This window comes from Cyanistes caeruleus, chromosome 16 (genome assembly GCF_971803275.1).
Source record: "Cyanistes caeruleus chromosome 16, bCyaCae1.hap1.1, whole genome shotgun sequence".
Classification (NCBI taxonomy): domain Eukaryota; kingdom Metazoa; phylum Chordata; class Aves; order Passeriformes; family Paridae; genus Cyanistes; species Cyanistes caeruleus.
Window position 1 is genome coordinate 3,327,131 of NC_141716.1, and position 25,128 is coordinate 3,352,258.

Consider the following 25,128-nt stretch of genomic DNA (forward strand, 5'->3'; position numbering starts at 1 on the left):
CAGTGACTTCCTCCACTTCTGGGTCATTGTAGGCTTGCAAAAAAAATTATCCAGCTAAAGGTTTACAGCTCAGCGTTTACTGGTAACAAATGGTGAAAAAAATGTTGTTGTTGGTATACGTGACATTTACATTTATGTTTCCTTTTCTTCTTTTTTGCAATCTAAGGGATTACATCAGTCTGCCAAGAATTTATTACAACATTCAAGGCTCTGACTTTAAGAATTGCTAGATTTAAACCTGAACAAGGATGTGGAATTGTGCTGCAGGATGCCTCCTGCACCTCACAGGATCACTGCCCACCAAGGCTGATCTCTCTTTTCACCATATGTACCCACCAAGAGTAGAGATCAGCTGTTTATTGTCAGCAAGTAAAAATTTGTTAAAATATAGCATGTTTTAGAGCTCCCCTGTGTTTGTAGTATTTGAGATGCTGCTGCATATTTGCAGACATAGGGTGCTGGGGCAGTGTTGCTCAAGAGGGATGGCACAGATGGGAGGTGGCGGAGGCCGAGGGACATTTTGGGAGCGTTTCTGGAGGTTTGCTCCAGGTTAGGCTGGACTTATGACTCAGCACTCTGTCCGTGCTCCCCAAGTGGCTCCCGGCAGTACTGCCAAGCAGGGATTAGTGCCTTGCTAAACTCTCTAAGTCCTGCCAGTTGGAAATGCAGGTTCCTGTCCCCAGTATGTGACTCTGTACCTATGCAATATGTCACTGTGTAGCTTTGCTTTCTGCTAGGGGCACGGCAATGAACCAGAAAAAACAATCTTCTCCATTGCTAACAGAATGGATTCATCCCTGACATGGGGCTGTCAACTGTCACTGGCTCAGGTGCAAGCCCTTGGTACCTCAGAGCTCCAGCCCAAAGGTGTGGCCTCGGCCTATATTGATGTACTAAGTCCAACACTGCATCTGCAACATTGAAATATTCAGTGTTTAGCCCCAGTCCTGTGCAGTCTGTGTGACCTGTGTTTCCGTGGCTGGGTGGCTGCTGCTCCAGACACTTTGAGCTCCTCTAGGTCAGCCTGAATAAACTCCAGCCAGATCTGCTCATTGCCGTGGAGGTGTGCAAAGCCTCCTGTGTCTGACAGGAATATCCCGTTCCTACCAGATACCAGGCTAAGGCTCTTCAGTCCAACAGGCCAGTAACATTTGGAGTTTGAGATTAGTCTTTGCAGAAGCTGCTGCTGGCAGATCTCAGAAGAGAGGTTAAGAGCATGTGGACTGTTCACTTACATCTCTCTCCCTGTCCTGATCCACAGGAATGGTTGAATCACTCCTGCACTGAAGGTATTAGGAGGAATTTGACTTTGTACCCATTCTCTTCTGTATTGGATAAGTAGGAATTTCTAGTCACAGGCCATTTTTAAGAATGTAAAATAGTGACAGTATTGTGAGGAGTTGCCTGTTTAGGATAATTAATACACATCTTTTAAGCTGAACGTTTATATGCTCTTTTCCTAGAGCCCTCCTGGTATTCACAGCAGAATGGCAGCCAGTACTAGGATTTCTTTACTCTTTGAAGGCTGCTGTGCCAATGGCTGTCTACTTTCCTGCTGAAAAATGTATCAGCCCTTGCTTCCCTTTGTCTGGCCTGATTCCAAGTCAAGTCATTGTTACCGCATTAAATAGGAGAAAACCTTTACATCTCTCCACGTACTTGAATTTAATTATAAAATTATAGTTTTAAAAGGGGACATAGTATTTAAATAACAGGAAGGCTTCCTAAATCTACAGAAATTTATCCTAAAATATATCCCAATTATCAAACAAAATCAGTCTTTTTCTGGTGCAGTTCATGTTACACTCACTTTGCTTGCATCTTAGCTAACATCAATAACTTACTCTATTAAATGTTTGTTTAGTTGTACAGACCTGCTGCATCTCACTGAATTATTCTGATTTCATGTGTTCCATTGGTTTTACAATTAATTCATCACTTTGCATAGTCTCTTCACTTTAAAAGAGAGGTGTTAGGAGGGAAAAAACTGGAGGTAAGAGAGGGTAGTGATGCATTGTGAATTTCTTACAACATTTCTCCTTTTTGAAAGGTGGAATTAGTTGAAGACTCTGCTTCTCTTGAGCTTCCTTAATCTGCTGATGGCAAGTACACTAGAGACACAACACTCACAGCTTCACTGGGAAAGGAGGGAGGAATTGAACATGTGGGACTAACAGAAATTTGAAACTCTGGATAGGATGGTTGGAGCACCAAAGAACAATTGAGATGTGTGAAGCAGTCAAGGAGGTTTAACTGCATCTTCTGTTAAATTTAATTAATGTATTTAGGTCTCCCAAGACTATTTCCAAAAATACCACAATCTTCTTGAAGGCTTTGGTCAATGTGATTTATGGGTTAAGGACTTTTGAATAATTTTGGACTGCACAGATTTTAAGAATTCCAGTTGAAGTTATGAGCATTAATAGGATCAAAGTATTACTATTTCAGGGAAAGACCTAAAGCAGTGATAAAGCTTGTTTCTTGGCCATTGCTTCTCCTAGTTTTGTGAGATTTTGTGTTTTAAATGTTATCAACTCCTTGCCTTTACTGTACAGAACAGGCCATATACATTCACAGCTTCCTGTTCCTTGGGAATCCCATGTTTGTCCACAGATTTTCAGCTCACTTTGAGCTATGGAGCTATTGCAATGATACGTGAAAAAGTTTTTCAAATTTGTTATTTAAAGCTCATCAGGATGGCACCCTGCCAGTCTGATTTGGTTTCTGCGATGTGACCTCTATTCATCACTTTAGAAGATAAATCTGATAACAGATTATATTGAAAATACAGATGGAAGGGGTGGCTCTCTCAAGTCCTGGGAGCATGGCTATCATGGCAAAATGAAGACACAGTTAATGTGTCAGAGTGGATGCAGGTTCACACTGGTGCTTAGCAGTAAATTGTATTTACCAGCTGCTGCCCTGCATGCCATGTGCAGTGTCCTGTCACCCGTAAAAGGAATATGGAGTAGAAATTTATACAGCAGCTCCTGATAGTGCCTTCTCAGTGGAAATTTAATTATTACCTATTTTTCCTCACTGCACAAGTTTTATAAATTAAAAACTTACCAGTAATCGTGTAATGGTTTATTTCTTTTAAAGTAGGTTAGCTGCTGTTAAATACAAGAGTGAATTCTGTTTAATTGCTCTCTAATTCAGAATTAGGATTGTAAAAATTCAAGTACAAACCTTTAAATAGATTGTCAGATCTGTTTTGAAACTCAACTGGAAAAAAGGCATCATCACCATAGCAAATGATCCAACTTCATGAGCTCAGGTCAGCTTACATCTATGAACAAATACCCAGTTTTAAAAGCAGCTTGATTTGTTCTATGCAGCCAGCTCTGGAAGGTATTGATTGCATCAAATGAGTTTTGGATCAAATGAGCAACTTCTACATATCTTATAATGCAATTTTTGTAGGAAACTGGGCGAGGGAGGGTTTGTCTTGTTTCTGAGTGCCTCTGAGCACAGCTTTCTGCCCAGCTGAGGCAGTGCAGGAATCAAATGACCCTTGCTAATTCTGCCCACATCTTGCAGTCACACTCATTTTCTACTATCTTGTTACCATATTGGTCTTATGTTTGCTGCCTGCTGGGAACAGCTAATAACTACTGAATGCATTTCATAGTTGGTACAATAACAGCCTCTTTACTTTCCCTGTCAGTGTGGCTGCCTGGCTTTGAAAGCCTTATTGATGGTGTTTGCAACAGTTCTGTTTGTGGTGACAGCTGTTGTTTCAGACTTAAATTTCATCTTTGTATTTGTAAGAAACGTGATCTTTAACATTATCATCTTGCTATTGCAATTGTTGTTTCGTTGGGTTTTATTCTACAAGTAAATCCTCACTGATTAGGTCAGGAACCCTTCCTGAGTTAGAGCCCTCTCCCCTCTGGATGAGGGGCTGGCACTGGTGTGACATTTCCTACCACAACACTGAGGGGCCTTTGTCTTTCTGTGTGATAACCAGAGGCAGAAAGGAAGCTTATTTTACATACATATATGAATATTTAACTACCAGTTTGTCCAGGCTAGGGGTTAGATTCATGCTAAGTCTCTTCCTCTGGCATTTGACCCAGTATTTTTCAATATATAAACCCTTTCAGTGCTTTGTAGACCAAGATGTCTGTAGAGCCATATAAGATATTTTCTGAGATGTTTGGGATGTTGTTGAGTTTAAAATTTGGCCTGCTAGGCAACCTTTTGTAAAGAGGGATTTGTGCCATGGGTCTGGAACAGCTGTCACAGTCTTGCTGTCACTGGAAATGTATGCAAAGCAAATCACCAGTGCCCTGCTCAATTCAGGGCAGGGTGGAGGTGATTGTGTGTTCACATCAGCAGCACAGCTCAGACTGAGGGCCGAGTCTGTTCTTTCTCTGTTAGAGCTGTTCTGAAAATTGCTCAATTCAACTGTAATTCTCCTGGCCTCAAACACATTTGTACAGATTGGGTACTGCTGCTGCCTGCAGTACTTACCCCACGTTATTATAAATACTTTATGAAAATAATCTCTTTACTAAACTACTTTAGTGTCTAGTTCTCTGAGCTGTAAGCGAAGTCCCTCATACCATGGTGCATGGATTAAAGATTTTATCATTCTAAATTTAATCCTGTTTTCTTGGTTGGTTTCCACGAGGGGTGGAAAAATAGAGAAGGGGGAGGTTTGCCTGGTGATCCAGTTATTTAGGATGCAGATTATAAAATCATGTAGGTGTGGGGATCACTATGGAGCCAAATCTTATGTTTTTGCAAGCAATTTAAAAGACAAATTAGTTGTGCTTGTAGAAGGCATGTCAAATGACTATGTAATTCTTTTAAGAAAAAAATTGCACTTTCTTGTTCTTCCCAAGACTGCTACTTTTTTCAGCACACCAGTTATCCTTGCTGGTGCTTCTGATGTTTCTCCCAGCAGTTCACCCTCTCCCTTGTGCAGTATCATGTTTGTTGTCAGTTGATATTTTCAATTACTGCTTCTTGTGATGTTATATATTCTTGTTACGAATTAACAATGTATTTTGTGTTTTCTCAAAACATTTGCATTTCCTCTGGATTGTGATTCCTCTTCTATTGGCCTTTCTCTGAAGATCTAAGGGCAGTAACAGTTTTTTTCCCTTAGTTTTTGTATTGCTGGTTTTACACTGTGCTTAGTAATGTCTTACAGTGATGCAGATGATCACAGAATCATGGAATTGTTTAGGTTGGAAAAGACAGAAGTTTAGGCTTGAAGAACACGACTTGACATTTGTTTCTTTTTTCTGTGCAACACATATATACTGTCAGATTTTTATTTTTTTTTCTGATTAAGTTTTCTTGCTGCTGCTGGCTAAATTTCTGATTTTGTTTTGGGTTTTTTTTACCCCTTTGGTCCTGAAAGTACAGTTAATAGGCTGGTTTTCAAGTGGCTTCCCTGAAATATATCTTGCTAAACTCAGGATTCCTTCCTTATTTGTAGCCATAAATAGTATCCCACTGCCTATTTTATGTTTAGGCTTAGGTTTGTTTTTTTTTAAAAACATATTAGAAAAGCAGCTATTCTTTGTGCATCCCCAGAATATCTAAATGTATTTGTTTCTTCTGATATTTTCGACTTATGCACAGTTTTGCACTTAAAATATTTGCTCATTTGCTATTTAAGTTGTGCATCAAATTTCTCTATTTGAGGAGTATGTGTGAGCGTAAAATTAGAGTAGTTAAGTTGCTCCTTCCCTAACATTTTAATGTGCATTTGAAATGGAGATTAGTGATGAAATTAGACCAGGAAAAAATCACTTTAGAAGAAAAAGTGTAGCTTGGATTGGTGATTAAAATCAGGATGTTTTTTTCAGGGAAACATTTTACATTGACTTCAGTCTTTAGCGGTGTTTTTGTTGGGGAGGTTTGCACATCAAGGATTCATTGCTCTGTTGCTGCATTCCCACTTCTCCTGGGAGCCTGAGCTTTGTTTATGTCCTTTCCACACCCTGTGGATGGAGCTCCAGGCTGTGTACAAAAAGGAGTTATCTTACTCTAAGTGGATCTGGCTACATCATGGTTATTGAAAGAGATGCAGCTGCTGTCCCACTGTTTCCTGAGCTGTTTTCATACCTGGACGGAGTTGGTTCATGTGATATTTGTGTGCAGAATGAGTAAAGTAATACAATCTGTTTGGCACTCAGTTCTGAAAGGCTCTGAAAGCACAGCTGAAACAGAGATACACCTCTGAAAGCTCACCAAGGCTGCTCTCAGTCTCTCCTTCATGCAAGTGTGTGCAGAAATCTGGTTTAACTTTATGATGCACAGAAAATATTTCATGTTGTGTGATTTTGTTGCTGAAGTCTGGTGTAGGTAATGTTTGGGTGTAAAAATACTCTGAAGAGATCATTTGGGAAAAAACAAATGACACTGGTACCAAAATTATATGAAGGACATATTCTTCTATTTCTCTTGGCAAGCGTATGTGTGGCCTCTCAGTTCTTACAACTGTGAAGTCAGACTGTTAATGATCCTCTGGGGGATAAAAGGTGACAAAAATTGCATACTAACAGATACCCTGAAAATAGTCTTCAGTCTCATATTTGTTTGGGGTTTGGGCTTTTTTCCCAATTAAGCATGAGGCATGCTCTGAGGAAAATAGTTTATGCTAGAATAGGCCAGGGAAGGACACTGATTAATCCATCTAAATGGAATAACTTGCTGCCAACCTTCCAACCTTGCTCCACCTTTGGCATCTGGATCATGTAATTTTGTTTGGTTTCTGCAGCTTCTTTTTTATTTTTTTTTCTTTTCTCTCAGGTCACTTTATTGATTGTATACTTCTTTAAAAAAATTGTTCCACTGCATCAGCTATTGCATAGGGAGTGATGTGGATGTTTCTTGTATTTTTGTAGTATCTTTTCATCCAGGCATCCACTGTTTGACACAGCAGAAGTGGAAGGGACCACTCCCCTCCTGTCACTTTGCTTCAAGGGTTTTTTTGGGTGAGGAGGCGAGAGCTGGGAGTAAAGATACTGATTCTATGGGGCTAGAGGTTTGTAGCTAATTCCTTTTAAAATCTGAGCTGAGGTCAAAAGGTTGGCATGTGGTTTACACAAGGATTTTTCTTAAAAATAATTACCAAATTTCGGGGTTTTGGGTTCTCTCAGTGAGTTACTTGTGAAATCAGATATTTATGCAACACAGGCTCTTCTTGTTTTCTGGTTTTTTTACTTCTTTGATTTCAAAAGTTGCGGATGCTCACTTAATTATGAAAGTCTCCAGAGCCAGATGATGATGATGATGATTAAACCTTGGCACACGGTACTTTTTAAAACACTAATCTTCACAAGATTCTATGTAATTAGGTAAGTATTCTCCTTAGTTGACAGAGAGGGAAACTGTAAGAGTCCAAACCTGCTTCTGTTTTGGAGTTGCTGTCAACTCTTAAGGCTCTTAATAGCAGAAGATCAAGCCCTTAAGTGATTTGTCTAAAGAGAAGTAAGGTGGTGGGAGAGTTTGATTGGATCTTGGGTGTTCTTGATTCTCAGACACCTGGCTGATAGCTCAAGATGTCTTGCTTGACATTTCAGCTCTTTTCATTTTAGTGTTTATCTTCAAAGGTCATCAACTTTATATATGACTTTAAAAGAAACGTGCAGTAAGTCAAGTTCTTACCTGTTACTCAGCCCTCTTGCACATCAGTACTGGTTTTATTTTGCTGTCTTTCTAATGCTGATAGACATCCACAAAAATAAAATGGCAGAGCCTGTGGAAATAAAATGAAATCACTTGGTGCTGTCAGAGGCAGTAAAGAAACTGAAAAACCACTCAGATGTGAAGATGAGAGAAGTTGCAGGTAGAATGGCTGAACAAATCAGATGGAGAGATGGGTATGGTGGCTGTTTGGTGCTGACACCTCTCTCTAGAGCAGGGCAAGGGGCATCCCCAGTTTGAGGGGTGGCACTGCTGGGGGGAGGCACTTAATGCCATGGGAGAGGGGCCAGTGTAGGGTGTGGGATGGGGAAGGGATGAGTATCTCATTCAGCCCCCATCCTTTGCCCTCACAGAGTCAGTGTGGCTCTTTCACTGGATAAATTACTGTTGCATGTAGGTCAATGGATAAATTACTGTTCCATGTACAGTCACATGTAGGATTTGGGCTCATAAGAATAGTCACAAAACAATTTAGGTTTCCCCTCTATTGCTTTCCACCATCTCCCATATTAAATATTCGTCAGTTACCTTTCTATGGCTGATTAATGTGTCGGGTGATTAATGACTTTCATCTGACACATCAGTGGGATTAAACCATGGTGAAATACATCCTTCTCTTCCTATTATTGCATTCCACTGCTTTCCACAGAGGAAGTACAAGAGAGGTTATCTCATGAGGAGCTCTGCCTTTCTGGCTGTTTCCAATTACCTTGCTGCTAGATACATGTCTGTAGTGAGCTGGAGTTGCAAAAGTTGTTTAGGGGAAGGTGCTGAAAGTGCATCTAAAACACTCTGGGAATGACATGGGCAACTTGATAAGAATTAATTCTTACCTGTGTGGATCAAGTTGGTTTCCAGTTGTATCAAGTATTCCTGCAGTGCTTTTCTTTGAAAAGTTCACTATATTTTTTAGGGATGCCTAGCTTTTAGCAGATGAGAATTTGCATTATATTTAAGTACAGAAAAAATGATGCATGTGCCTAAATTACTTTCAGCAGCTATGCCAGCACTACAAGTGTGACTGCAGATGTGCTTGCAAGCTTTAACCTGCAACTGTGAGACCTTAAATTGGCAGAATGCTGTGCAGGAAGATGCAATTTCCCTGATGCCAGGTCTGAGTGCTGCTCATTCTGGCTGAAAACTGATTCTCCTTTTTCTCTTCCCACTGCCCCCTCCCTCTCTCCCTGCCTGGTAAGTGGATTAATTTCCAGCCCCAGCAGCTCCCTGGCTCTGCTCTTGGCCCATGCAGAGGGACACAGTGCAATTTGCACAGGCAGCTGGTGGAGATGAGAGGCCAGAGCACCTCCCCTTTCAGCAGTGAGATGGACTCATGCAGGAATTAAGCAACCCTGTGGCCCACCTGATGTGTGTAGTTAATTATAATGATGTAGTGATAATTGCAGGTACAGATCTGCAGAGAACTGTCCCTGCTGGGTTTGAATGTTCCTGCCCAAGCCTGTGCCATCAAAGCTTTCCCTCTGCTAAATTTATGCTTATGCTAAATTCCTTCATGTGCCAAACAGCATGAGGACTGATTATTTGCCATGCCAAATCATAGAATTTTGTTTAAGGTGAGGATGGTTGTATTAAGATGTAGTACAAATGATGTGGCTGTGTAACGTGATTTCTTTGAGGAGTGAGTGGCAAGGAACTCACAGTGAGTACTTGTGCTCATCAAAAAGTTATCAGCCTGGATTTGCTGAAACAATTATGGGCAATTTCTATTGCAGTGAGAGTTATTTAAAATTTAAATAGAGTTGACATCATGTTCTTTTGACCTAATTCCCAGACTTTTTTATCATTACTAAAATGGTATGGGATATTACAGTGCCATACGCTGCAGAATGACTCTCTAAGGAAAGATTGATACAGCACTGGTGTTTGGATAGGAAATGGACTGTGGAAAGTTCTGAGATAACACTGTGATCTTCAAACGTGAAGGGTTGGATGTGTGGGTGAAAAGCCACAGTTCAGAAATAACCCTGCTGGAAAGCAGTCCTATGAAAAACCAAGATACCACTTACTGTTTGCTGTTTTGTGAGTATAGGAGGTGATGTTTCCTTTCAGTAATACTGCTACTTTGTGTATCACTAGATGCCCATTTTGCATTAACATGAGTTGACTTTATTTTGACAGGAGAAAGTCACCAAGCCCTTGTGGAGTATTTTCAGACTTTCAGCACCAAATTCAATTTACTACATTCTTCCTTCTAGACAGCTTGCTCCCATGACAACCCCATGTCAGATGATGCATGTACAGACCCTGTTTCCCATAACTTTGTCCTTGGGATGACACCAGTGGCATTTTTCTCATGGTCTTTAAAAAACATGTGAGAAAAACACTTGGGATGATTTTAAAGAGCAAATTGTCATTTGGAAAGCACCCTGCCTTAATATGAGTTCCACTTATCTAGAAATATTATGAGCAATCGAAAAAGCATTCAAAACAAAATAATGTGATTAAGTAAGGGTTGTGGGTTTTAAGAGTCAGTCTTCACTCGTTGCTTCGACCTGAGGACCATCCAGATGCACCAGTTTGGCTTAACTGTGCTCTCAGCCCACCTTGGGGGAGTACAGGCATTGTTCAGTTATTGCATAAACTTGTATAAAATAGTCCATTCTCTTGTAATGAGGACAAATTTACCAGAAAGAAGCGTAGAGTGTTTTCTCTTACTGAATGTGATACAATTCCTAAAGTCCCAATGCCTTGCATTGGAAAATGAAGTTCCAGGGTTGATGTGCATCTCATGTGACTGTTTATACCCACACCAACTTTACCTGCAGTGCTCAAATCCAGATGTTAGAAAGCAAATGTGTGTCTCTAGTGCAGAATTAGCTTGTGTCTATCCTGAGATAAGTTCTCCCACATACTCCAACCTCCCCAAAAAATCTGTAACTTTGGCTATAGTAATCCAACAAAAGGCTAACAAGGTTTCATTTCAGCCCAAGCTGGCAGTCCATGGGCCTTGCTCCTAAAAGGCAGGCCAGCCAAGTGATAATATTTCACTGCCATGCCTCAGTTACTCCTGAGTAATACCCTGTGGTCTGGTTTATTTTTTTTTACACACTTCAGGACACCTTGATGGCATGTTAATCCTGAATTGTCTGTGGTGTTTTGCTTTGCTGCAGACTTTGAACAGCAGCACCATAAGAAGGAATGTGCCTGCACACCGGTTTGCTGGAAGCAGATGTCAACCTTCTAGTACAGTTGTGGTGGCTGTAAAACCTGTAATTTGGGGAAAATGCAGCTAAAGAAACTGTTTAGGGTTTAGTGGACAGATCAGAAGAGGAAACACCAAGCAGACAAGAAGAAATGAGTTCCTTCTGCTGAAAGGTTTTGCTGCCAAATATTTTGGTATGATCTATGTTAGCAATAAGTAACTCCATTTGGAAATTATTTTCCACACAGAATTGTTGTCGTATTACTATTTCAAACAGCAGCTCTGTGCTGGGGCACACAAATCCCGCACACATTCATGGATCAGCCAAGTAAAAACATGGCATTTCCCCCAGGAAATCTATCCCAGCATGCAGACCAGTAAAGCACTACTGTGGATGCAGCTGCAGATGAAGGGCTTTGTACAGCCAACCCTCCCTCTGTGCTGGAACGGCTCAAGCTGTAATTTTTTAGTAAAGACACATCCTTATTGCATAGGCATCCTGTAATTTCTTCTGAAATGTTAGATTTCTCCCAGTTAGGGCTGTTTTTAAGATCTGCTACTGTCCTTACACACCTAAATGTTTGATGGATTTTTCTGAGGGTTTGGCTTGTTTAACTTCTTTAACTACTTGTGGCTGCATCTGGCCAGTTATTTTCCATTAGCTAAAAGTCTCTCTCTACATGCAGAACGCAGAGAAAACTTTACAGCTGTGTTTCATTCTCTTTCGTATCCCAGTGTTTCACCAGGTACAGGTCTAGTGAATTTGGATCTGAAATTTTTATTTCTTTAATTTTTTTTAGCTCCCATGTTGCATAGCAAAGCTGGTTTGCTCAGGGTGCAGACAGAAGTGGTGCTACCTTGTTGTCTGGTTGGGGTTATTACATGTGTGATTGTTTTGAGGCTTTTCCCCCTCTAATTACTTTAAACAAATTGGATCAAGGATAGAAGTTGCAGGACTGTACTACTGTTATGGCTGGATTAAATATTGTTTTAGGAGACAAATTTGCATAGAATAAGAAGCAAACTTAAATTACATCAAGGCATCCATGCTGTGAGAGGAGGGTGGTGGAATGCTGCCTGCTAGTATTTTTATTATCATCATCATTCACCCTTTTGCAATTTTAGGGCTGCCATTTCTGCAAGGAAAAGTTTGATGCTTTTTTTGACCAATTTGCTTTTACTCCTGAGGACAGATGAAGGTATTTTATTCAGGCATCAAATTAATCACTTCTGTGGAGAAGACAGTTGATCAAAGTGTGGTTATATTTCTTTTAATTTTACTTCTTTACTATCTGTAAAGCACTGTAGTTGTGTGCTGCCTTTCTGATTTATCAGTGTCTTGTAGGAAATCAGCCTTTCTTCTGCCTGAGGGATTTGGGAGTTTCAATTAGGTAGTGAGCCTGAGAGAAGTGGATTTGCCTGCACTTGGTTTTGCAGAACTTGACAATGGTTTGATTTTGGCTTTGCTAAAACAGTAATCTTTGCCAGTGCTCTCAGTATCTAAAAATTTTCATATTTCCAAATGGTTGTTTCCTGTTCTGGGTGAGGTAGGCTACTTTATTTTTCTGGTTTATAATTTCTAGTTGCCACAACAGTTTGTAAAAAATAAAAAAAATTGGTAGGTGAAAGGAGATGTACCCTGCATGCTTGTCTTGCTGTTTATGCTATGGCATTCCTGAATACCTGGTGGAATCCTGGTTCTGTGGAGGTCCAGCTTCATGTGCAGATGGATTTGTGGTAGTCCTTGGTTCCCATTCCTTGCCTGGTTAACAAACTGTACTGCAGTCACTACTTATCTATAACATGGGTATATGTGGTATCTCTGCTAGCCTGGGTTTCAGTGACTAGAACGGAGCAACTGTGACACAGCAGGGAATTTGGCATCCTTTGAATGCCATGTTGTGGTGTTGGCACAATGTGTGAATGATTTCCCCCTTTTGTTTTGTGTTAATGATGAGCTCTTGGGCTGGGGCCTGGCTGCAGCCTCAGCTTTGCGTGCACGATTATCTGTACGTGCTGCAGATGGAAATTGAACTTCTAATTGCTTTATGAGATTTGTGAACAGAGATTTAGAACCTGCTTAGCCTTTGCTTGGAAAGTGCTTTCTGTGTGATTTCAAGTCTGCTTTTGCTCTCCTCCTCAGGTCCTTTCACAGATGTGGTCACTACAAACCTGAAGCTCGGCAACCCCACGGACAGAAATGTGTGCTTCAAAGTTAAGACCACAGCACCACGTAGATACTGTGTAAGGCCCAACAGTGGAATTATCGATGCAGGAACATCAATTAATGTTTCTGGTAAGCCATTCAAGCAGTTCTTTGGTGGTTGAAAATAGCTTCTTATAATCAGTTATTTCTTGGAATGCCTTGCAGCCTTTAAGTATTTTGGTGAATCCAAGAGGTTGTGTTTTCATGGAGAAGCAGCCATTTTATATATCCTTACTTCTCTTATTCCTGGTCTAGCAGTAATAAGTTTGGTCTGACATCTTGTTTTGGAGAGGAAAAAGACGGAAATACATAAAAGATTGATACGGTTCATTAACAGCCTCAGCCAGCATATCCAAACCAGTCCTGCTGCAGCCCTGCCCTCCCTATGGGATTATTTTTGTACAGTTTTTTGCCAGCTTAACTTCCTGAACCAGCTCACCATGGGGTCAAACAAGTGCTTGGATGAGCACATTGAGGGAAGAATAAAACTGGGTGGACTATAGCCACTGGTTTAGACTGGTGTGGGCTGATACCAAACTGCCTTTGATTTAAACAACAGTGAAAACATTTACTTTCAAACCATGCTTGTTTTGTGTGCCTTGAACAGTATCCTTTGGTGTTAAAAATGTCAAATGACTAAATCTTTGCTGTTGCATAGGAAAAGTTAATGATTTTCTCTAATGAGTCAGTAGCTCTTGACTTGCCTATGTTTGGTAATGGAAAAGCAAAGGAGTGGCTTACTTTGAAAGCATAAAGAGCTGAGTATTCTCACAAGCAGAATATCTGTATATTATTCACTTGCTGATAATATATTCTCTCAATGACTTCTCTGATCCATATTCTCAATAAAGAATTCTACCAAAGCATGTAGTTGAGGCATATTGGATGAATGAGGTCAGGCTTTAGTTAAGAAAATTATTTCTCTAAACATGCAGATTTGCCTTGCCATTCTTCAAAAATAATTAATATTGGCATGATAAGAAGTATTATTGATAGGTTATACAGTTTGCTCCTACCAACCTCTTCTAGCCGGGGATAAAAAATTTAGGAAGCTAGAACTACTGCTTTTTACTTGAAAAAAATCAACATGTCAAAATCAAGAGTTTAGTTTCTTCCTTAATAAAATGTAAAATATTTAAACACCTCACCCTTTGAGAGAGCTTGTTTCAACAAAACAAAAATTTATCCCAAAGCCACTTCGCACTGTAAAATTAAACAACTCTGATCCTGTAAGTCTTCTTATACATGTCCATATTTGCACACTGATTGATCTGTTGTCTTTGGGATTTCTGTGGTGTCAAATTGAGTGTGCAAAGGGCTGCAGGATTGTGCCTTCCTTGCAGTTAATCCCAAGGGAATGTCACGGTGAGGAGGTAACCAGGGAAGTGTGGGAGCTCCAGGTGGGGCAGGCAAAGAACTTCTGCTTCAGGAGAGGGCCAGCACGTACCCAGTGAGCTCTGAAATGACTAATATGTAAATGAAAAAGCTCTCTGGAGAGAAATGGAGATTTTTAAAAGTCGGGACAATTCCCAAGTAAAGCTGTCTGTCATCTATACTAGCTTCAGGCAAGCATATCAAATGCATTGAAATCAATGAAATGATAATGAAAATTAACATGGTTTCTAGCTACAAATTATCTTCATGCTATAAAGATGTGGATGCTTTTCATCTTGCAGATGAACTTTGAAAATTAAAAGCCTGCTTCCTTTGCAAGCTCTTACCAGGCTTTTTGAAATGTTGTCTTGATCTCAGTGTCAAGTGGTTTCTTAAAGTTCTGCTCTCAAGTGCCCCTTAGCTCCACCTTGAGCAAATACAGCGCAGGCAAGTGTAGGAACCATCTCTTGTTATGCTCCCAGCAGCTTACCTTTCCAGCCTGACCCTTCCCAGTGGCACACCAGGTAGAGTGTGGATCTAGTCCAGGGCTGAAGTATCTCCTTATGAGACTGCTGTGCTAACCCTGAGCTGTGCTTTGCTCTTGCTTCTACAGCTTTCAGAATTTCACTTTTTTGATAACTTTATTAGTAATCGTTTATGATTTGGTTAGTTTGGAAAATGGCTGTGGTATATTTAATCCCCAGCTCACATGTGTGTTCTAATATTTCCATGCTGATATTAACAGTAGTAATAAATAACAATCTTAAATTGACAGTCCTTACACTGACATTTTATCTTAAAATGCAAGTAGCACACTTACATTGTTCCTTAGGTAATATATTAAGCTCCTTCAGACCATGCATGGGACCTAATTTTGGACTTGAGGATGGAAGTGTCTTTGGTTTTGATCAGCAGATGGAATCCTTTGGGTGGGAGGGATCAAAGAGGGGCCTTCCATTAACTTGCAAAATAGAATTGTTTTTAGATTCAGAGAAAGGGGGGAAGATGTGTTTAACCTCTGCTTTGGAGTAATATTGCTTGAGAACAAAAGACTGATTTTGGAGTTAATGAAGTGGAAAAATAAATAGAATTTGTTGCTTTGCCTCTAAATCAGTTACCTTTTCAGTCATTTAATTCAAGTCTTACACAGGGCATAAAAATAGAACTTGAATAAATAGGACTTGAATTCTTCCAAGCCTAGTGAAAATACTACTGATGAGAAATTATTAAAATACAGTAATACAGTAACTTCTGGACACTTAAGCTAATTGGGTTCTGTTTACTATACACAATCTGTCCCCTTCACAATTGCTGACTGGCTTTGCCACAGCCACTGATAGCACTGCATTGGTGCTGCACCTTGTCTCCAAAAAATCAGTGCCTATGCATTTTTTAGTCTCAGAGAATATTATTGCCTGAAGCTGAATTTGGGACAGCCTCTTCCTTCTTGCTCTGTAGTAACCAGATGCCTTTGTTACACTCCTGTGAAACTGTGTCTGTACTATTTTGCCTTAAGTATATGAGAAGATATTTTGCTCTAAGTGGCAGCAGCTTCACTTTATTTCACACTAATACGATGGCTCATTTAAAAACGTACAAAATGCTAGAAAAATAAAGCTCACTTTAATCTAGTGAAGTCTCAAATGCTGCCTTCTTATGCCATTATCTCAGCTTTTGCTAAATACCAGCATTTGAAGCCCTGTCAGCATGTGCTGCCTGCTGGGATGTCAGGTTTGGAGCCCGTGTTTTCACCTGTTATATAATGGCATGTAATTTTAACAGCTGAGTTTATGTAACTGTCGGGAAGCGTATGTGTGCACTGTCATCTGATTCCATTGCATTGGGGCTGCAATACTTGGGAAAGGACTATTTGCACACATTCCACTGCTGTTAAGCACGTCTTATTTCAGCAAAGATAGCTGATTTTGTGGCTTTGAAACTTCAATAAAAGCCATGAATGGATTACAAAGGAAAAGTGAAGGAATAGCAGCAGATGCTGGTGAGATGTATAGGGAGGAGAGAGGAATTGCAGATGGTACCATCTGTGCACAGTGTCCCACTGAAGAGAGCAGTCTGAACATGCTTCCTGAAAGTGAGGAGGGGCTGACGTTATCCTTGGGCTGCTGTCGAATATCCGGGGAGAGATTTTTAGTCTTTCCTGAGCTTGCCTGACTTCAGAAAGGCAGGAATGGAGCTGCAGCCCTGTGCTCTGCAGTCACAGTGGGTCTGCCCCATTCCCTCAGGCACTGATTGTGTCTCATCCTCTGCTGCATTCCCAAACTTTCCTTGGCGGTGTCACCCCTGTGCCCTGCTCCCACAGATCTCCCAGGACTCAGCAGAAGTTGCCAAGTTTTGGGTTGTTCTTGCCTACCTGCTTTAAAATTCTATCTTGATCTTGTCAAGCGCAACACTTAATAGTATTATTGAAATATTTTCAGAAATTTTATGTTTATTTATGTAAACGTGAAACAAAGGTGGGATTCTGTTAGTTTCCATAGATGTGAGTGTTTTTTGCTTACCTCTGCCAGAGCTGATGGAATTCCACAAGGATCTTGAGGCTTGCCCCTGTTTCTGGTTGGGGCATTTTATGTGATATAAGTGTGGTAGATTTGATCCATCCAGACCATGAAGAATTCCATGTAATGCCATTTGGGAAAATGATTGATAAAGCTAGAAAAGAAAAAATAGATTGACTAATAATAGTCTGTTGAATGAGCTGGTAAAGAATGAACAGTGATGTGGATGGAAATGTGATAGCAGGGAGCTACTAGTGATGTTTCTTGAGAGTGATTCTTGGTCCTAATCTTACAATCAGTTCTGGTACAAGGAGTACACTAAAAACTGATGATCTTGTAAAGTTGGGAGATAGAAGATATGCAGAAGGATTAGGTGTCCTTGAAGGCTACAGTAAGAGAAATGGGATGAGTTTCATTTGGAAAACTGCAAAATCACATATTTGGAGAGTAAAATACTCTTGCTGCATTACAGGCTTGTTAAATGAAGGGGCCTGATTGGGGTGAGCAAAATGCTGACATAATGTGGCTGTGAGTAAGGCATCGTACATCTGGATAAGGGAAGAGGTGAGAGGGCATAAATGCTATGCTTCAAGGCACTAGTAAAGTTTCCTGCATGTGTAAATGGAGAAGCTCAAACTAAAACAGGTGCAGAGGATGAATGGGGAGCCTGGCCTAGAGAGAACCCACCAAGCCTGGCTTAAGTTTACCAGGAGCCCAAGAGCTGCTGTGATTGGTGTCTTGGAGGGCACCAGAAGTAAATGACTCTTCCCCTCCTCTGGTATTTCAGCATAAGGGCAGTGTTGGTCCAGGACCAAGTAAACAGGCCATTAATAAATTTAGATGGAAACTAGAGGAAGGTTGCTGACTGAGCTGGGAGACTTTTCTGTTCCTTCTGCTCTTGGAAAGGACAGATCCTAGATCTGCATGTGTTAAAGGTGCTCTCTGCTTCAGATTTGCTCTGTTTCTTGAGAAAGCTGGTTTATTCTGTGGAAAAGAAGGAGCATATTGGGTGGTCAGTGCCTCTCCTTAGCCCTCTACTGAGTGTAAAATATTGCAGGATATTGCAGGAATGTGTGAGAAAACCGATGTCCAATGGTCTCTCAGTGACTCTGCAGTTTTTGCTTGTGGTAAAACAGTGCTGGTGCTTGAGCTGTGGGGTGAGCAGCTTGGGAAGTGGTTGAGATATATCTCTGCCTGATGGATGCTGCTGACAGTAAGCTTGAAGATCATATTAATAATTTTGTTTCTTAAAACTCTGATTACTGATGAAAGCTGAAACTTTGGACCAGATGGGACAACTGATGTGGTAAAGTATTTTGTAGGAACACACTTCTCACATAATTTTTGCATAAGGTTTGTGATTTCCATTCAGAACAAAGGAGCCACATTCCCAGTAGCAATTTCTCCAGCAATTAGGGCAGTTTTATGAAACTAATCTTTCACAGAAAGCCCAATAGTATGTGGATAAATATTAAAATGGTTTGGTTTCCTCTTGAAAAAAGTACATATTTTTGAGCTTCCCATCTGGCTTACAAGACATTTGCAGAATAATTTGTGTCAATGTGGCTTTCATGTATTGATCTAAAAATACAAGTGCTAACAACGTCTGTGCTGTCAAGCCCTCTCTGGCTCTTGTGGTTGAGTGAATGGAGCAGCGATCATTTGGCATTCCAGGATGGATTCAGCACTGTCCCTTGGGAAATGAGGAGTTTCAAATGAGCTGATAGTTGCACTCAGCAAAGCGAGCTGAAAAAGCCACAATCTGTAGAAGTTTCATAAATGCTGAATAAGTTCTGACTATCCAGTTGGATCTTACACATTGGAATTATTTTAGTGTGTACTACAGAGAAGAGAAAAACGATGCTGCTGCTTTTCATTGATGTGTCTGTGTTGAAATAGTTGTGCTTTCACAGTGCAGTCACTCCTGTTTGGAAAATAGTTTTAAAGGTAGCCAGTTAATTTGCAAACACTCATTTTGGAATAATATCCGAGTACTTCAAGGTGAGTTAAAAATGTATAATAATTTTTAAAGCACTTCATCTGAGAGAATTTATTGCCTGCCTTCTCTTTGGGCTTTAAAAGGCATGTGGTTGTTGATGGCCACAGATTGTGTGCACAGTAAAGATGGCACAACCATAACATACCCTGCTCATTAAGAGAGGCAGATTGGTTTGACTTGCCTTCATTTGCAACAAATGGGATCTCTGGATATTGCTTTTATACAACAAACCCCTGCAATTAGTGCATGAATTTGGGCACATAATGTTAATAGCACCAGTACTTGAAAATGGTCCTAATTCTTGAACTGCTTCTCTTAGTGATTGAATCGAGGGGCTGAAGTAAGACAGGTCATAAAATGTGATTTTTTTTAAACCTTACACCATTTTTCTCTGTTAGCAGTAATGACAGTATTTGCAAGCTTAGTTTTTCATTTGAGGAGGTGGTGGCTTTTTGCAGGGTCTAATAACACTTTTGTGTAAATTGCTTTGGTTATTTCCACGTGTTCTGTCTCATGGTGAAGCCAGGCTCATGTTTATTAATGTCTCTATAGCTGAATATCCAGGTGTCACTTGAAAATGTGGGGGTTCCAAGTCACCACTGTGGTTAAAGAATATCCCATGTAAGTGGAATATCCAACTGTCCCTCTTTGGGTTGCTTTAACCCAAAAGCAAAGACATGGAAATTCCCAGTATTGCTTAAAAAATTAAATTAAAGCCCACACCCACCCTAAACCTGCTCCTCCTTCCTCTCTGCCCCCTAAACAGAGTCATTTTGTAAGTAAATTTTGGAGTGCTTTTGATTCTTTGAATGAATAGAAATGCATTCCTTGCATACCTTTCATAGGCAAAGTTTGCATCACGTTTAACTATAAACTTCCAGCTATAAATTGGTAACAAACAGTCAGTAACTTATTTGTGGAAGCAAAATACTTCTGCTTGATAAAACTAATACCATGAGACTCTTGAATTTGGTAGAGGAAATTTCCATCTCAGGACTCGAACCTCAAGGTTTACAAAGTTTGACTTTGCCTCTGTGGCTTTTCTTGGGCACCATCAGCAATATTGTGTGTATAGCTCATCAAAAAGCTTGTTACTTCTGCCCCAAGGATGGAACAAGACAAAAAGATGCTGTCTTGGAAAATTTTTCCCTCTGTCCCAGAAGATATGTAAATGATCCTATTTTCTCTTACTATTTCTATTCAAATTACTATTGTTATCTTGCCATAGCTGTGTACAGAATATTGTAGAGTGATCAGCATTTCCAGAATTCTCAGACCAAAGTCTAGACAGAGTGAGGAAATCTGTTTCTCTTACCTCCTTCCAAAATTCTGGTTTAAAGTGAGGTTCCTGAGCTCAACTGCTGTTTTGATCATAAACAACAACTTGAAACCATTTTAATGTTTGTTTTTCTGAAATCTGGTAACTGTGTCATCAGTGCAGGACTCTGCACCAGAGCAATGTTAATGCAATGTGTTCTGGGTTTTTTTCTTCCAGTGATGCTACAGCCTTTTGACTATGACCCTAATGAGAAAAGTAAACACAAGTTTATGGTTCAGTCTATGTTTGCTCCAGCTGATACTTCAGATATGGAAGCAGTAGTAAGTATTGAAATTAATTAAAATGGATTTCTTTCTAATTGTAGAATTTTGTAAGTCCTTTGACTGTTGTTTAAGGGCTTTTGTCAAACCATGCTGGAATGGTCCTTGAAATCCTTTTCCAGATTTCCATCTCTCCATGGCAAGGAGTTTTCTGTTATTTTGAGCCCCAGGAATCTTGCACTGAGAGTTGTTGTCTTTGGTTACTTCTTTAGGAAGCCACTGTTAGTAATGGGATGCCAAGCCATGAAACATATATTGCAGTTTGTTGCTATATATCCTTCTCTAGAAAAGTCCAGCTTGAACCATATATTCTGAGGATATACAGAATATATTCTGAGTCGGTGGCATCTTTTGTATTTTATGCATCTACTCTCAGTCTTGTGTCTTGAGCAGCTTCTTTTGCAAGATGCAAGAGGATTATTTACAACTATTTTATTTTTCTTTATCCCTACCTATGGCTGTGGCTTTGTAAATAAAAGGCCCTCAGATTCTGTCCTGTGGGTTACAAATGAGAGCAATAGAAATATGTAGGTGCTGGAGCAGAGCAGGACAAAAGACATAAAAGTAAGATGTCAGACTACAGTAAGACAACCTGCAAAGGAGTAAACCATTATGTCAACTGCTGGCTTTCCTTTAACAGCAAGATTTGCCCCCAGAAGAAGGCACAAGGAAGCTCTCTGTAGCCCAGCTTTTGTTAGCTTGAGAGAACACTCGGTGGCTATTGAGGACACAATGTGAAAAGGAAAAAGACCATTACTCTAGAAGTGTATGGCTTGTGTGTGCTATTTAAAAACAAAAAAGCCAACCCAAAAATACTCTACAGTGTCTTTATAATTTGTGTCTTCTTTTAAATAGCTTCTTAAAGCTAGGGCACTCTGCAGGTTAATAATTTCCCTTCTGAAACTGATTTATGGAACAATATTTGTTTAATAGGTTCAAAATAAGATTCCAGTGGGAGAAACAGCAATAGTAATAAAATGTCTGCATCACTAGAAAGATAAGTCAGTCTGCCTTTCTTTCGAGCTCTTTAATTTTTATGAGTTACTTTATACCATGACAAATGTTATTCTGCTGGCAAAGAATGTTTTTAGTACCTAGATGGGCCTTTCAGTATTCCAGAGCTCTCCAGACCAATACAATTCCTTTTTCTGTAACACTTTGATCAGTTCTCAGTTTTGTTACCACTATCCAGATCTCTTCCTATTCTGGATGAACAGGTGAGACCAGTTATGGGAGTACTGTAAAGCTTTCAACACTTCACAGGCAGCCAAGGAACTTAAAATAGAACTGACTTCAGCCCCAGAAGAGCTGAACTACGATTCAGCTATTTAGGATGAGTTAAATACTACTCCAGGTTGCATGGGCTTAGCCATAATTTGTCACCTACTTGAGATAGGCTGAGGAATACCAAGCTACCAGGAGGATGGTCAAAATGAAGAGGAGCACGTGAGAACTCCAGGATATAAGTGTACACACTTCTTGCTGTTTATTATCACTGAGAATAAATCTTTTCACTTCAGGGTTACAGCTGATACTGAGCAAAGATTTATTACTGCTGATCCCTATTAAAAAGGTTGCAAGGAATCTTGTTTATGGCAGACTCCCCAGCTGAAGGGGAGAGAAGGGGTGAGGGAAAGTTATCCCTCTGTATGTAGCACATCTGGTGCTGTTCATATGTTGATGCTGAAAAATAAGGATGTGGAAAAGGAGGGAGAAGAGCAGTCCTGTAGTTCATTCCAGTTGGGGAGAAAAGCTCATGCGAAATTTGAAAAGTTTGAATATGAACTCCACTGTGCAGAGAGTTGAGAGCTCACTCTGTGATTTATTTGCTGGTTTGTTGTCTTTCCCTTCCTTTGAATTCACCCCTCCTTTTACTATTTTTTTTCTTCTTTTTAAGCAGGCTCATAATTCCCCCTGTCTCTGCTAATTACTCTGACACAGCTCCCAGTTCTCTCATAAATTACCTGTGGAAGTTTCAGACTATTTACAATTATTTGCTTCATAGTATCTGGTCTGTCTTTATGATACCACTCAGTTGTGTTTTTGATCTCATTTTTCATCCTATATATGGTTAATGGTAGTGTGATAAACACCTGTGGGTTCTTTGTGAGTGAAATGATGTGAATTGTTTACATAATGCACTGCATTTCCAATCTGCCTGATTGTACTAATATGTTTAATATGAAATTAATATTAACTTATTCCAGTGGAAAGAAGCAAAACCAGAAGAACTCATGGATTCGAAACTTAGGTGTGTGTTTGAGCTACCAGCAGAAAATGATAAGCCTGTGAGTATTTTCAGATGCATATTGAGTGACTTAACTTAATACCACAGTAAATCCTGTAAAATGGCATGTTTGTACAGACAGCTATATAAGCACAAGACAGAACCCTCTGTTTCACTGCCTGGATAGCATCACCCTTTAAAAACACAATGTAAACTATTTAAAATCTAGATAATCCTTGTTATAACTAGCAGCCAGTTTGAATTTGGTAAGTGCAACAGTAGCACAAAGCAATTTTTTAGTAGATCTGTTTTAATTTAGCAAAAGGTCACAGGATAAAGAATACTTAAGAAAAAATTTAAGATGCTGATCGTGAAGCTCAGAGTTTATGCTGAAGCAGTTATAACCATCAGCAGTATAAACTTGCCTGTCCAACACTTCCTTGGTACAGCTCTGATTTTGTCAAGTAAATTGATAGAAAGCCGATGAGGAAGACACATGCAGTTAGGAATTATATTGAAATTGTCAGCTATAATATTGTTGGATTGTTTCTTGTTAAGATAATAGACACACTAATTTGTAATGGAAATATGTATTGTCCAGTATATAAAACTGATAAAGGATTGATAAACTGAAGAATGCTTCCTAGTGTGCAGGTACTAAAGGCACAGTCATTCTACCTTGCACTGAACAGTCTGTAATTAGGATTATGTAATTGTTTGGGTGGGGAGAGGTTTGTTTCCATGGGAGACCCTTTCTGAAGTGCAGAGCATGGAGAAGATCCAAAGGCCAGGAGAGGGAGCAGGGTTTGGAGGTCTGAACCTGGTTTCCCAACTTGGATTGCAAATTCCTCCATCCCCACAGAAACACAGAGGTGAGGAGAGGAGAGTGAAGGAGGAGGGAGCTACAGCACTGTCCTGGCTCCTGCAGTAGCTGCTTGTGCTGTGCCTGGGGAGGGAAGGGTGAGGAGACCATGGATTTTAGGGACATTTCTGTATATGCTAGGTCTGAAAAGTTGAGGTCATTCTGTCTTCACTTATTGCTGCTGGTCTGGTGTTTTCTGGGCTAGCAGTAAAGTTTCAGAAAGCAAAATGTTGTTTATTTCTTTTGATACAGGCACGTGTCAGGTGTGCACAGCCAATTTTACCTGATTCTCCTCCTTTATATCAGGTGTGTGGTGTGGTGTTAATAACTAACCAAAAATCACTCTATCCTTTTTTAACAGCATGACATAGAAATAAATAAAATTGTATCCACAACTGCAACAAAGACAGATTCCTCTGTAATGTCTAAATCAATAAGTTCTCCTTTGGATGACTCTGAAGTTAAGAAAGTAATGGAAGACTATAAGAGGCTTCAAATAGAAGTTCAGAGGTTACGGGAGGAGAATAAACAGTTTAAGGTAAAGATTGCTGTTGTTTTCTTTTCAGATTTACCCCTTTCCTGAAAAAGAAGCTTCCATCTTAAAGGTTTGGTTACCTGACCTTAGCACAATATTTTAATATTGTCTATAAAGTAAAAGATAATTCAGGTTTCTTTGTAAACTCTGAGAAGGTGCTGAAATCAATGGTTCCTTTGAAAGGAGGCACAAGTCATGCAGTCACAGAAGGTGATTGGGTAGCAACCCAGAGCACTGAATTCCCCCTCTTTTTTTCTTTTCCCACCTAATTTCTCAGTCTGAATTAAGCATTCAGTGTTGGACTTGGCCCCATCTCCCAAACCGATGAGAGCTTGAGGGCAGTGTTGTGCAAATACTGAGTGTTTCAGTAATTGCACCTGTAATGTGCTGCTGAAATGGCCAAATTAAGACAGATGAATGGGAAATGGGCTTCCTGTCATATGCAGCACATGGCTGGGAAAACCAGTAATTGAGAAGCCTTTATCACTCTGCTGAAAAATTCTTTTTACAGTAGTTTGATTTGCTGTAAGTGTCTACTTCCATAGATATCAGCACCAAGGAAAGTGTGGATGCTGTGACTCTTGCAGCCCAGTGAAAGGAGCTCTGTTCTCTCAGCTCTGATGCTGCTTGGCTGGCTGATGCATGAAGGAATTCTTGAAAACAGTTTTGTTTTGCACAGAAATAATATGTGTACATAACAGATATGACCCTAATTTCTCCTTGTGTTCTTGTTTTGCCAGCGACTCAGTACTCTTAAGTTCTGTATGATTTTATTTAATTTATTTGCAAATCAGTCTTGAATAAACACTCTACAGGAGCTATCTAGAATTGAGCTGATGTCTTACAGTAACGTCCTCGATGGGTGAGCTCTTTGTTCCCTTTGTGGAGTGTTGAAAACATCTGTAAAACATCAGAAAGCGATGCTAAATCACTGCCTGCTACCAGGTGCTGTCAGTGTCAGGCTGTGGTCACTGTCAGAAGG

General features: G+C 40.0%; 1 protein-coding gene across 1 annotated transcript in view; it reads left to right on the plus strand.

The window, feature by feature from the left end:
• The window catches only part of VAPB (VAMP associated protein B and C), a 33,302-nt gene that overhangs the window by 3,150 nt on the left and 5,024 nt on the right, over positions 1-25,128 (plus strand). The window contains exons 2-5 of the mRNA XM_086852986.1: positions 12,972-13,124; positions 20,419-20,522; positions 22,730-22,810; positions 23,973-24,149. Coding sequence (XP_086709112.1) covers positions 12,972-13,124; positions 20,419-20,522; positions 22,730-22,810; positions 23,973-24,149 — 515 coding nt within the window. The remainder of the gene's footprint in view (positions 1-12,971; positions 13,125-20,418; positions 20,523-22,729; positions 22,811-23,972; positions 24,150-25,128) is intronic.